This window comes from Cervus canadensis, chromosome 2, assembly GCF_019320065.1.
Source record: "Cervus canadensis isolate Bull #8, Minnesota chromosome 2, ASM1932006v1, whole genome shotgun sequence".
Classification (NCBI taxonomy): Eukaryota; Metazoa; Chordata; class Mammalia; order Artiodactyla; family Cervidae; genus Cervus; species Cervus canadensis.
In genome coordinates this window covers 13,091,388-13,104,269 of record NC_057387.1, presented here as the reverse complement: position 1 = coordinate 13,104,269, position 12,882 = coordinate 13,091,388, and the positions used below count along the sequence as shown (strand labels likewise).

Here is a 12,882-nt window from a genome sequence, read left to right as displayed (position 1 = left end):
CAGGAAGCTAAATATATGGGGTCGAGATTACAAATCAAGAGCCACGCCAACTCGCCAATTCTGCGGGTCTCTCTGGGACTTTTCCACCTGGGGCCCTCTCCTTAGAGGAGAGGAGGGCGGACCCCGGAGACGATCTGTCTCTGCCCGGACTCTTTCCTAGGTTCCTCCGACAGCCATGATCCCTAATACACTGAGCTGACGCCCGGCTTCCCCGAGCTCACTTTCGCGGATGGCTTTGGATGGTCTCTAGCCCGCCTCCCCAGCCCCACCTCTCCGCCTTGATCTCGCCCTAGCCCCGACCCCTCCTTTGGTCCGGCCGGGTCCAGTCCGGGATCCACTCGTCTCCCTCCTCCACGGTCCCGCCCAGGTTCTTCTCCTTTCTCACTGGGTCCGCGGGGGGCTGCTCTGCTCCTGTGACCCCCTGCAGCTCAGTCGGGCCCGCTCTGCCCTGACTCCGCCCTTCCCGGGCGTCCTCCTTCGTGGCTCCGCCCTCCGGGCCCCGCCTCCTGCTAGTGACTCTGTGGTGCCCCCTGGCGGCCTCGCGTGCGCTCCGCGGTTGCCCTTTGCCCGCGGGCCGGCCCTCCTCGCGCGGTTGTCGTGGAGAGGGACGCGGAGGCGACGCCACCGCAGGCGGGTCCGGCTGGTGCAGGCGGAAGTAGAGACCCTTGATTCGGCCACCTCCAGGGCAAGCCCCACAGAGTCTGGTCCTGCGTCCTCGCCCCCTTGAGGGTCCCCAGAGTCGCTGCGGACGGCAGAGGCATGTCGGGCGAGGCAAGCGCACCACCCGCGACCTCACCCAGGGCCCCGCGTCCCGGGATCCAGAAATCATCGGGTGCAGTGACCAAGAAGGGGGATCGCGGGGCTAAGGAGAAGCCGGCGACCGTCCTGCCGCCGGTGGGCGAGGAGGAGCCCAAAAACCCTGGTACGTTGGTGACAGGGTTGGGGGTTAGGCCTCTAGGCTTCGGCTCCACGCACTCCCACCAGCCACTCGTCCCTCGGATCAGCCAGATTGGATGGGGCGTCTTCGTTGGGTCAGGCACTAGCGGGCGAGGTAGTAATAATATACTAGCAAATACTAGCAACTACATACTAGCAAATAATAATAGAATTTCTAGTGCTAAGGAGTGCTGTGTGGAAACGAATTCCACCTGCGGAAGTTCGGTATGTGAATGTAAATAGCTCCTGGCACGTGGTAAGAGTGTTGTAAGTGGTCACATTATTGGGTGTTCACGTGTTAATAGGCTTGTCTCTTCTCTGTACTATGGAGTCCTGCCCTGCCTATTGTGAGGAGGCACAATGGAGTTGATGGTGAGAAAGTATTTTTATAAACTGCAAATTCACTTGTTTACTCAACAAACATACATTGCACACCCATTCCAAGTGCCCTCCTCCATCCTGGGATATGAATCACAGTTTCAGTCCCAGCACAGTTCCTACAACTCAGCTTGGCAGATGTTTGTATTGAACTTGATCTTAAAGAACCCACACTGGTTTGGGATGCTGACAAATAGAATAAGATGTGCTAATCTGTATGAGAGAAGAGGTTCTAGGGAGTGATGGGAAGAGGCAGGGGCACTGCCAAGAGTGACTTTGAGTTTTATAGATATTCACTTATTCCAACAATTACTTTTTTGATGTCTGCTGTGTAGCCAGGTCCGATAGAGACAGAATGAGATGGACACAGTCCAGCTGGAATGGAAATTACATTCTCTAGGAAACGAACATCATTGGAAAAGTATGCATATGAGTGTGGCTTTTTATGTTGCAAGTGATAGAACCCCAACCCAAACTAATTATCCACAAAGGGGAATTGATTGGAAGCTTTCTTTATTCAAACCATCAGCTTTGCACTGAAGACAGACAGGAGCTTGTGATCTCTGGACTCACAGAAAAACAACTTGGAGAAAACGCTCTGATATCAGACCTTGGTCAGGTGCCATCTCCTTGTCAGTGCTGGTGGCTGTGGGAGTGGAGCTATAGGAGCTGGAGAAAGAGCATTTTCTAGAAGGAAAAACAAGACAGTTTAGAATCTCCTATAGATATGAACCCAGCTACGTCACACACACACACACACACACACACACACACACTCTCTGGCTGGTGTGTGGGAAATGGAGTAGCAGAGGGAGAGAATGGGGGTAGGGAGGTGAGTTGTTTTTTTTTTTTTTTTGAGTTACGAGGTATTTTAATAGCCCAGGTGAGGGACAGTTGTAGCTGGAGGAAGGTAATGAGGGAGCTGGGTTAGGCTTCTTGGAAAAATACTTCCATGGTAGAAACAGTTGGTGAAGTAGTGGATGGTGGGGGCAGGGGAAGTGAGGGAAGTAGCAAGAATGATTCCATGTTTCTGTACTGGACGTGGGATGGGTTAAAGGGCCATCCATGGAGACAGGCATGCATGAAGGAAGAGCATGTGAGAGATTTCCAAGGGCTGATGTTGGCTGAGCAGCTGGATGGAAGGGTCTGGAGCAGTGAGATGATGTCAGGTCTGGAGATGTGAATTGGGAGCCGCTGATGTTTGGGTGCATTTAAACCCTGGGGATAAAAGAGATTCCCCTGGGGAGGGAGGGAGTGGAGCTCAGAACCCAACCTCAGGGACCTTAGAGGAGGAGGAGCTGACAGAGGAGCCAGAGAGGTCAGACAGAAAGGGAGTGATAACAGGACAAGGCCACATGGTCACAGAAGCTTCAGCAGGTGCCCTGTGGCAGGGCTCAGATAGGGTGGCGAGTGAAGGCAGATGTAGAAAGGTTTACAGATTTAGAGAAAATCCCATCTGGTGGCTTCAAGAAGCTATGAGGTAAGGTCATAGTGAGCGTGAGGAGGGAGTGTGAGAGGGGAGGAAAGTAGGAGCAAGGCCCTTTCAGGGCTGTGCTGCCCACTGAGTGGCTGCTAGCTAAAGCCCAGATGTGGAATATTTCCATCACTGGGGGCATGCTGTTCTAGAACGGGGTTCTCAGGTGCCCTCCTTGGTCCATCTTTGGCATCATCTGTGAACTTGTTAGGGCTTCCTGGGTGGCTCAGTGGGTAAAAAATCCACCTGCCAAAGCAGGAGACATAGAAGATGTGGGTTCAATCCCTAGGTCAGGAAGATCCCCTGAAGGAGGGTATGACAACCCACTCCAGTACTCTTGCCTGGAGAATCCCCATGGACAGAGGAGCCTAGCGAGCTACGGTCCATGGGGTCACAAAGAGTTGGACACGCACAGTGAGCTTGTTGGAAATGCAAATTCATGGACTCTGTTTAGACTATGGGATCAGAATCCAGGAGGGATGGGGCTCAGGAAATTCTTAACAGGCTTTCCTGATGATTCTTACAGACAGATGTTAAAGTTTGAGAGTCTCTGTTTAGAGAAGATGGTGTGAGTGAAGCGAGGAAGGATGGAGGGGTTCTCCCAGCAGAGAGAAGAGCCTGGGAAAGCAGGCCCCATGCAGGAGTCAGCTGCACAAGGGGCTGAGCGCACAATCTCCCAGTGGCCCACACCCTGCGGGCAGCATCCCTTCTGTCAGCTGCAGGAATTCTCTTCTCTGGGCACAGCCCCTGCAGCCTGTGGCCTGGGTGATGTTGCTGCGGGGTCTCCAGGCTGCCCCGCAGGCCAGCATCAAGCCTACCCTCTGCCTCCAGAGTCTCCCCTTTGCTGGGACACCCCTTCCCATCTCAAGGAACCACTTCTTGCTGGGAGGCCCATGTAGGAGCAGGGAAGAGCAGGCATCTTTGGGTACAGACACTTCAGGCCTGCAGACCCCTCAGGATTGGAAGTGCTGGGCATCTGCTTGCATTTCTACAACTCCTGAATGAGTTAAGATTTCCAAAGCACTTAGAACAGTGTGGGACAGGAGTAGGGGCTCTATCCATGTTTCTTAAATAAATAAAGCCTACTGCCCTGCTTGGCCTCAGTCTACCCGTCAGGTCGTGGGAGTAGGGGTGGGGAAGTGGGGTGGGGAGATGGAGAGGTCCTTGTGGGTTCCTTCCTTTTCTCACATCAGGCCTGGGCCTTCTTTCCTCGTGTGACCCTGGGCAGTCCTCGCAAGGAAGGAACAGGGGAGGTGGCCGGACTCGGGAGGCAGAGGTCCCCTCCCCCCAGCCGCAGGGAGCGGAGAGCTGGAGTGGAAGCGGCCTTGACCCACGGGGTGGGTGGAGGAGCCGGCACAGAAAAGAGGCACCCGCCTTGTCGACATTCCAAGCCCTGTAGTCAGTCCCCTTTCTTCCAGGCCTTGATTTCCCACTTTTCCCGTCAAGCGTTTTCAGTGTCGGTCTCTACAACGCATCTTACATGCTAAGAATGGCCGTAAGGACGTCTGCCTCTATGGAGGGGCTCCTGGCCGCCCCGAGGCCAGAAGCCCCGCGCAAGCGAGCGTGGGAACGCGGCGCTGGGCGCGGATCCCAGGCAGCAGGGGACGCGGGGCCGGGTGAGGCGTCCTCTGGGCTCTGCTGCCCTCTGGTGGCGGCCTTGGGCTCCAGCCGGCGAGCTCGGCGCGGCTCGGCCCTCCCCGCCCCCTCTCGTCCCCGCCCCTGCAGAGGAGTACCAGTGCACCGGCATCCTCGAGGTGGACTTCGCTGAGCTCTGCACGCGGTGGGGCTACACGGACTTCCCCAAAGTGGTCACCCGCCCCCGCCCGCAGCTGACCTTCGCCCCCTCGGCCTCTACGTCGGAAAAGCCCACATTAGGTGAGTGACTGGAGCCGCCAGGGTGGTCTGCCAGGGCCGCCGTGTCCATCCCCAGCCTCCCATCGCACGGCGGGTGGAATGGCGGGGACGCAGGGCATTGTGCGTGTGACTGAGCGGGCTGAGTGGGGAGGCGGGTGTGGGGGATTGTTGCGGGGGCTCTCCTGTCTCTCCGTGGGGGCTGTCCCGCCCTCTCTGGCATCCGTAGGTTGGCCGGATCGTGGGGCCCGGGGCTGTGACTCTGTCCTCTCCCTCCTTCCCCGGCTCCTTGCACCCCTCCCTGCCTTCCAGATGATCAGCGGCTGTCGGGGTCCTGCAGCCTCAACAGCCTGGAGAGCAAATACGTGTACTTCCGGCCCACCATCCAGGTGGAGCTGGAGCCCGAGGACAAGTCCGTGAAGGAAATCTACATTCGCGGTGAGGCCTCCTCTGCGCACTGCCCCTCCCACCCGCCGTCCACCACCCCACCGTACCCCTCCGGCCCTAGGTGCCTTCCTTCTCTCCCTTCCGCAGGTTGGAAGGTTGAGGAGCGGATCCTGGGTATCTTCTCTAAGTGTCTGCCCTCCCTCAGCCAGCTGCAGGCCATCAAGTGAGGGGACATGGGGGTAGGGGACCGGGGCTGGGGGAGGGGCAGGAGGCCAGTGGGGGCGGCAGGCTCCTAGCGGCCTGGAAGATAGAACGGAAGCGGCATGGAAGACCCTGGGGAGTTGGGTGGGGGGAGCGGGCAATGAGGAAGGGTGTGGCTGGGGTATCAAGAGGGCTGGGGAGGACACATGGGAAGGAGGTGATGCTCTAGCTGCGATTCCGTGCTTCCCACCGTTTCCAGCTTGTGGAAGGTGGGGCTGACTGATAAGACCCTGACTACCTTCATCGCCCTCCTGCCTCTCTGCTCATCCACGCTCAGGTCAGCAGAGGGGAACAGGCAAGCGGGGAGGAGACCTGGGTAGACAGGCTGGCTGGGTGGTTGGAAGGGAGCAGTTTGGGAACAAGGGGGACAAGTTCCAGCTCCTGTGGCCTGGGCTGGCATCCCTGTGGAAAGCGGGTGCTGCTAGTGGGGGTTTTGAAGTTCCCATCTGACAAGCAGTGGGGTCCCCTTTTCTGTCTACACCAGCACCTAAAGAGCCTATCTTTGGGGCCTTATTTCATCTCCTGTCCATCAGTCCTGCCACCATCCACTCTCTCCCTGGTTCCTCACTGTCTGGGCTCTGACGCTGAACCAGAACTGGTTCTTCTCCTACAGGAACTAGCAGTCCTGTGAGGGAGGGAAAAGGGCATAGCAATGAATATTGCAGGGCAGTGTGGGGACTGTAGTGGTGGATGTTTTATGGGAGACATGGAAGGCTGCCTGGAGGAGGCGGTACTAAGCTGAGCCTTGAAGGAGGAATAGGACGAGGCCAGGCAGGGAACCGGAAGGGGCATTCCTGTGTAGGAGGGAGTCAGAGCAAAGTGTGAAGTAACGACCACAGGCGTGGTTGTTGTAGAAAGAACACAGCTAATTTGGCTGCTCTTTATTGAGGCTCCCTGGGCACCCTTGACTTCTGCTTTACAGACCCTCCCACCATCACTGGCTGGCCTCCCCACTTGTCTTCCATAGATGGAAGGGATGCTTCTGGAGGGCAGGGCTTTTGTCTCCTTCAGCTGGAGCTCTTTGGTCATTCTATCAGGGTAATTAGAAACAATTTAGCCAGCAAGGAAAAAAAAAAAAAAACTATTGAATTCATCTTAATATGTAAAAATAAGTCAGGTCAACATAATAAAATAATAAAAAATAAATGCAATTAGGTTCAGATGCTAGATGAGCCAGGCTGAAATGTTGGGCAGATAGCATGAAAGAATTTTTTTTTTTTCCCATGGGAGAAATTTTTTAACAGAGAAGTTTATAGCCATTAGTTCCATGTTTGTTGTGACTTGGAAAAAGACCTCCAACCTGTCAATACTGTTGGAGAAGCCACTGCCCTGTGGAGGGGTCATGTACTGGGTAACTGTTGATGTGTAGCAAGTTACTGCAAATTCTAGGGGCTTAAAACAACAGACGTTTATTATCTCACAGTTTCTGTGAGTTAAATCCAGGTGTAGGTTAGCCGGCACCTTTGGCTCAGGGTCTCGGTGGGGTTGCAGTAAGGCTGTTGGCTGGGGTTGCCTCATTTTGGGGGGTGTGTGGTGGTGGAGCATGGGCAGCCAAGCTCACTTACATGGCAGCTGATTGGCTGCAGTGCCTCCACTTGTGAGCCTTTCCCTAGGTCATCTGGGTGCTCTCACCACCCAGCAGCTAGTACCAGAGAGCTCCCCAGTTGGAAACCACAGCCTTTTTGTAACCTAAACTTGAAAGTGACCTCTCATCGCTTTGCCCTTTGCTTATTCTTTAGAAGTGAGTCAGTAGGTCCAGCCACACTCAAGGGGAGAGGATTACACCGGGGCTTGGATACCAAGCAGTGGGGATCACTGGGGTCATCTGAGAGGCTCCTGTACCATCTTAGAGGCTCCTGTCACTAACTCTGGAGAGTAACCCCTTCACAGGGCACACTTCTGGATTTCTAGTCTGGAGAAGGGTCACAGATAATTTCCTGGGTCAGGGAGTTGGGGGGTGGGGCATGTTCCCAAGCTGCTGGCCAGAGCCCCACCCTCCCTCTTTGTCCCCTCCCCTCACCTGGCCTCAGTGGTGCCTCCTGGGTCTCAGCTCTCCCCCACCCTCAGGAAGGTGTCTCTGGAGGGGAACCCGCTGCCGGAGCAGTCCTACCACAAGCTCATGGCAGCAGACAGCACGTGAGACTCCTTTCCCTCACGCCCTTTCTCTGGGCTCGTCCCCCACCCCAAGTCATCCTTAGTTCCCACTCTGCCTTGTCCCTCTAGCACCTCCCCAAGGACCCTCAATTCCTCCACCCTCAGACCTGAACGGCCCTCCTCATGCCTGCAAGTTTTCCGAGGTTACCGGAACCGCCCAGGATCCCAGGTTTCCCGTGACCCGCCTTCTCCCTCCCGTTGCCCAGGATCGCCCACTTGTCTCTGCGGAACAACAACATCGACGACCACGGGGCGCGGCTCCTGGGCCAGGCTCTGTCCACGCTGCACAGCTGCAACCGGACCCTGGTCTCGCTCAACCTGGGCTTCAACCACATCGGGGACGAGGGCGCGGGCTACATCGCGGATGTGCGTGCGCAGCGGGCAGGGTCCCACGCGAGCTGCGGCGCCCGGGGCCAGCCGGCTGGCTCACTGCCCCTCCCCGCCCCCGCAGGGCCTCCGGCTCAATCGCTCCCTGCTCTGGCTGTCCCTGGCCCACAACCGCATCCAGGACAAGGGCGCCCTGAAGCTGGCTGAGGTGGGTGTGCGGGATGGGCGGCGCCGGGGAGAGACCCCTGCTCCCAGTCCCCGCTCCCCGGACAGCTGATGGCGAGGTGCCGCCCCGCCTCAGGTCCTGCGCCCCTTCGAGCTGACGCATATCGAGGTGGTGGAGCGCCGGCGCCTCCTGCTGGAGAAAGGTTCGCAGGAGCGCTCGCAATCGGTGAGGAGCGTCCCGAGCCGGAGAGCAGAACCGCTTCCCAGGTCCGCCGCTTTCAGACGGCTGGTCCTGTCCTAATCCGTCTTCTCTCCCTGTGTTGTGACCGTTTTTCTCTCCGACCTCAGCACACATCTAACAAAAGTTTGATCTCCAACCGCAGAGCCACTCCGCTGACGGCAGTGTGTGTTGGTTAAGAGAAAGGACTAGATTTATAGACCGCAGGGACTTGGAATCTGGCTTATTCACAAAACAGCTTGGGACCTTGGGCGTGTGACTGAACCTCTCAGGCCCCAGTTTCCTCATCTGTAAAATGGGGATAACTGTGTCTACCTCATAGGATTGTTGAGAGGATTAAATGAGTTGATTCAGCTAATGCACTTGGAAAAGTGCCTGGCACTTAGTTTAAAATATGTTAGCTACAGTTTTCTCCCTCTATGAGTCGAAATGCCTTTCCTACCCTCCCCACCCTCCCACCCCCACGCTCATCCCTGGATCCCTCTGCTATTTCTTCCCAAAATGCCCCGTAAGCGTCCCAAACAAATGATGGTAGCATTTAGGCGGGGAGGCTGGGATGGGGGTGCTGCCAGCCTGACTGCCACCCAGGCACAAGGTTTCCCCTCACCCCTCATTAGGGAAGGGGCACTGGCTTCTTCCTCTTCCATCCCCTCCCATTTGTGAGCACAGCCTTCCACCTCTCGGCACGGTGACTCCAAAACAGAGCGTGACAAGAATCAGCTGATGGGGGTCAGCAGTTTAGCATTGGTGGAGAAGGACAAGACGCAGACAGTGAAGACACCCAAGGGTCTGGGCAAGAAAAAGGAGAAGTCGGGGGTAGGTGTGCTGGAGGCAGCAGAGTCTTGGGCGCTGGAGGAATAGGGGAGGAAGCTTCCTTGCTAAACAAGTGGGGTGGAGGCTGGAAGGCCTTAGAAGGTCCATCTCAGGCCCAGGGTCCTAGTGCCGACCTCTTCTCACATCTGCTTCCCATCCCCCAGGGAGGTAGGACTCTCATCTCTCTTCTTACATCCTCCATAGGAAGTGGTGAAGAAAGAGGAGAAGTCAGGGCCTGGGCAGTCACCTACACAAGGAACCCCTAAGAAAGAAGACTCCGCAAAGGCAGGCAAGGGGAGTAAGTGCTGGCACCCGCCTGCAGGTCGCTTGGCGTGGACAAAGGAGCCCCGGGCAGGATGAGGAGCCTGCCCTGAGCTAGTCTTCTCGTGGGTGCTGTTGGAAACCCCAGCCAGCCCCACTCACCGCGCTCCACACCATTTCCCTGGGCCGGACCCCTGTGGCTCCGCTCTCAGAGGAGGAATCCCCCTCCAGCTCTATTTCTACTGCACCCAAACCCACAGTGTGAGGAGACCCCTTCCTTGCCCCAGCCTTTCTCTCTGGGGAAACGGTGGTGTCAGAGGTCTGCCCTGTGCATTCTGGCTCCTCTTCCCACTCCAGAGGTAACCATCCCTGAGCAGAAACTAAGCAAGGGAAAGGGGGCCAAGACTGGGAGCAAAGAGAAGCGCAGCATCCTCATGGAGTCTGAGGTAGGCTGGGAGAAGTGGGGTGGGGCGCTCGTCCCTGGGGTCCAGGCGCCCAGCCCCTCCAGGGATGGAGCCTCCAGTCCTGTACTGTGGCAGCAGCCACTCCGTCCTGCCTGCTTCCTATCCCAGCCTGGGCTTGCAGGGGGTCAGAGCTCAGTGCCCCCTCCCCTCCTATTAGGAGCCCCACTTTTGATCCTTGCCTCAACTCAGTCTGCTTCCCAAAATGCCATGCGTTCATCTCCACCACACCCACGGCTTGTGCAGTTGCAGAGGGAAGAGAGCCCGTTCTTTGGCCCTGCCAGCAGCTCCCCGGGGAGGCAGGCTGTTCTCCTAGCCGTGGTGCTGCCCTCGCCCTGTGCGCAGCACCTTGAGACCCTCTCCCCTTTGCCCTTGCAGCCTCCCTTTTCTCTTTCAACGTGGACCAACTTGTCCCTTGCTTTGAAAACCTTCCTGGGCTGCTGACTCCGTAGCGCCCGCCCCCCACAGTGAAGTCAGCTGCCCAAGGGCTATGTGCACTTACACAGTCATACATTGGGGCATTGTGCTTTGCTTCACTGCGATTCAGATACTGCATTTTTTTTTTTTTTTTTTTTAACAAATTGAAGGCTTGTGGCAACCCTGCATTAAGCAAGTCTTTTGGTGCCTTTTTTTTTTTTTCCCCAATAGCACTTGCTCACTTTGTGTCTCTGGGCTACCTTTCAATACTTCTCTCAGTATTTCAAGTTTTCTCATTATTATTACAGTTGTTATGGTCATCAGTGATCTTTGATATTACTACCCTGATTCTCTGAAGGCTCAGATGATGGTTAGCCTTTTTTTTTTTTAAGCAAGAGTATTTTAAAATTAAGGTATATACCTTGCTTTTTAAAGACATGCCATTGCACATTTAACTGTAATATAAACATAACTTTTATATGCACTGGGAAGCCACTTTATTGGAACCGTACCCACATCTCCGAGGTATGCCTGTGTTCCAAGACCTCCCCACCCTAGGCAGGGACCGGCCCCTCCCCTTTTAGGAGTCTTCTCTAGGACCCAAGATAAGATCTTACAAAAGGGGGAAGTCAGGTGGAGAAAGTGAGCAAGGGTTGCCTCTCAGTGCTGGTTTTCCGTCCCTGCCTCAGCCTTGATCCAGGCTGCTGTTTCTTCCCAGGATGATTGCATTTTCCTGTCATCCTGCCTTCAGCATCATCTCCCTGCAGTCCCTCGTCCTCATTGCTCTCCGTTAGGAAATACTGAACTTGAATGCCAATGCTATTTCACACCTCTGCACCTGTTGGCACTTTCCCCCATCTGATAAGGACCACACACCACCAGCTCCCAGGCCATCTCCTCCAGGATAGACTGCTCCCAAGCCTGGCTAGCTGTCCCTCCCCTGTGGCCCCCCCCAGTTCTGCTTCCCTCTGTCAGCTCCAACACCATACTTCATTAGCTTCAACTCTCTGGCTTCCCCGCACAGAGCTGCTTCTTGAGGGTATGGGCTTAATTTATCTTTGTATCTCCAGCACTCGGGACAAAGCCTGGACTATAACCGGCCCTCAAAACATGTATGTTGAATGAATGAATGAATGGCCTGTTGACCAGCTCCCCTCTCCTCTGCTGCAATTAGTATTCTGCCTTAGCAGCTGGTTGGGGAAGCTACTGAGATGGTCAACCCTCTCCTGGAGCCTGTGGAGCACCGCGATGGCAAAGTTTTCATGCCTGGGAACAAGGTCCTCTTGCACCTCAATCTTCTCCGTACGTCTGCCAGTGCCCCCTGCTTCCCTCAGCAGGCTAGCTGAGGGCACCACAGGGTCGCCTGCATGCCGCTCCATGGAGCAGAACCTGGTTCTCCAGTGGTTGGGTGGCATGTGAAGGCCCTCTTGCATGGGGCTTTGGGGCGGGAGCGGGTTTGGGCTCTGGGTCAGGCAATTAGCAGAGGAGCAAGATGAAAGACTGAGGGAAGTGAGACAAAAAGGAGAGTTGGGGTGAAGGACCAGGTTGGGTGTTAGTCCGGGAGAGTGAGCTGGAGGAGCAAGGGGCTAGTAGGGTGTCGGCAAGGCGGTGGCTGGCGCTCAGAGGCCACCTCGTCTACTCCTTCCACCAGGAAACCGCATCACAGAGGTGGGGCTGGAGGCCTTCCTCACCGTGGTGCAGTACCAGGCGCAGTTCGCCAAATCTAAGAGCGCGTGCAAGGGCCCTGTGGGGCTGCTGTGGCTGTCCCTGGCGGTGAGTCCCCTTCAATCTCTCCTGCTCGCTCTCTCCATTTTCAAGGCAGGCCCTCTAGTTTCCCTGTCCTTTTATCACAACACAGCCTTCATCCTGTGAGATCGGCAGTCAGGCTCCTTTTTGCCTTTTTTTCCGTGCCCCCCAGCCCCTAACCCACCTTGTCCTAGGAGATGATTTTTCCTCGGGTGATTCATCTTCATTGCTTTTGTTAGCTATCAGCGTGCCTTTTCTTCTTTCAGAAAAACTGCTTCTCCCCACAATGTCCTGCGAACACTATGATCCAGGAGCTGATGCTGCCAAGGGACCCCATCAATAAATCCAAGCACAAAGAGGAGGAGCCCGTGGCTTCTTGCACGTAGCCCCTGCCCCCTGCTTTTTCCCAGAGATCCTAGGCCATGGAAGTACCTCCTTTCCATGTGTGGGCTGGACCTCCCTGGGGAAAGCTCAGATCATTAACAGTCTATTGCTGTACTTCTTGAGTTTGTCTGAAAGCTTTGTCCCAGAACTATTCAGAATATTTGGACTTTATGCCTGTTGAAAGTGTGTTAATATGGCCAGAAATGGCCTAATCGCTTTTTCTGCTGGGGGGTGATCTCAGCTCCTCTGGTTGTGACCGGCCAGGGGCATTGCTCTCCTACCTCCTCAGGACCTAGTTCTCGCTGGCCCAGCCTACAGTCACCCCTCCTACCCCACCAGAGGACACGTGATATGCCAGGGTTTGCAGTGTCTCTGGACTTAAGAGGCAGAAGGAAAAGTCTTGGGAGAGTAGCCGACAGGCACAGCAGAGGGGAAGAATGGGTGGGGCAGAAGCACGGCGTGCAGGCTCCACCATTCCACCTTCTCAGACCCCCTTCCCATTCTGGACTAGTTTGGAGGAGAGGCAAGGGCTCAGCTTGTGAAAACATGCTGAGCTAGTACGCTGCTTTATTTGGAGAGGGTGCCGAATCTCATCATGTTTGTAGCAAAGACAAAGCACTAAACGTGAA

The 12,882-nt window shown here is 55.7% G+C and overlaps 1 protein-coding gene across 8 annotated transcripts; it reads left to right on the top strand.

The window, feature by feature from the left end:
• Positions 1-565: 565 nt before the first annotated feature.
• LRRC71 (leucine rich repeat containing 71) lies at positions 566-12,424 on the top strand. 8 transcript variants are annotated; one of them, XM_043453280.1, is made up of 16 exons: positions 566-922; positions 4,514-4,663; positions 4,952-5,077; positions 5,174-5,249; positions 5,487-5,564; positions 7,355-7,423; positions 7,648-7,807; positions 7,893-7,976; positions 8,070-8,159; positions 8,841-8,987; positions 9,189-9,282; positions 9,603-9,691; positions 11,194-11,235; positions 11,311-11,425; positions 11,775-11,896; positions 12,136-12,424. In XM_043453280.1, exons 1-16 carry the CDS (start codon positions 760-762, stop codon positions 12,253-12,255), a joined length of 1,725 nt encoding a protein of 574 aa, XP_043309215.1. In that variant the 5' UTR covers positions 566-759; the 3' UTR covers positions 12,256-12,424. The 8 variants fall into 8 exon arrangements, with proteins under 8 accessions (XP_043309215.1, XP_043309245.1, XP_043309265.1 ...); XM_043453330.1 differs by having other exon boundaries at positions 618-922; positions 11,311-11,400; XM_043453290.1 differs by having other exon boundaries at positions 619-922; positions 11,314-11,425.
• The last annotated feature ends 458 nt before the right edge of the window (positions 12,425-12,882 follow it).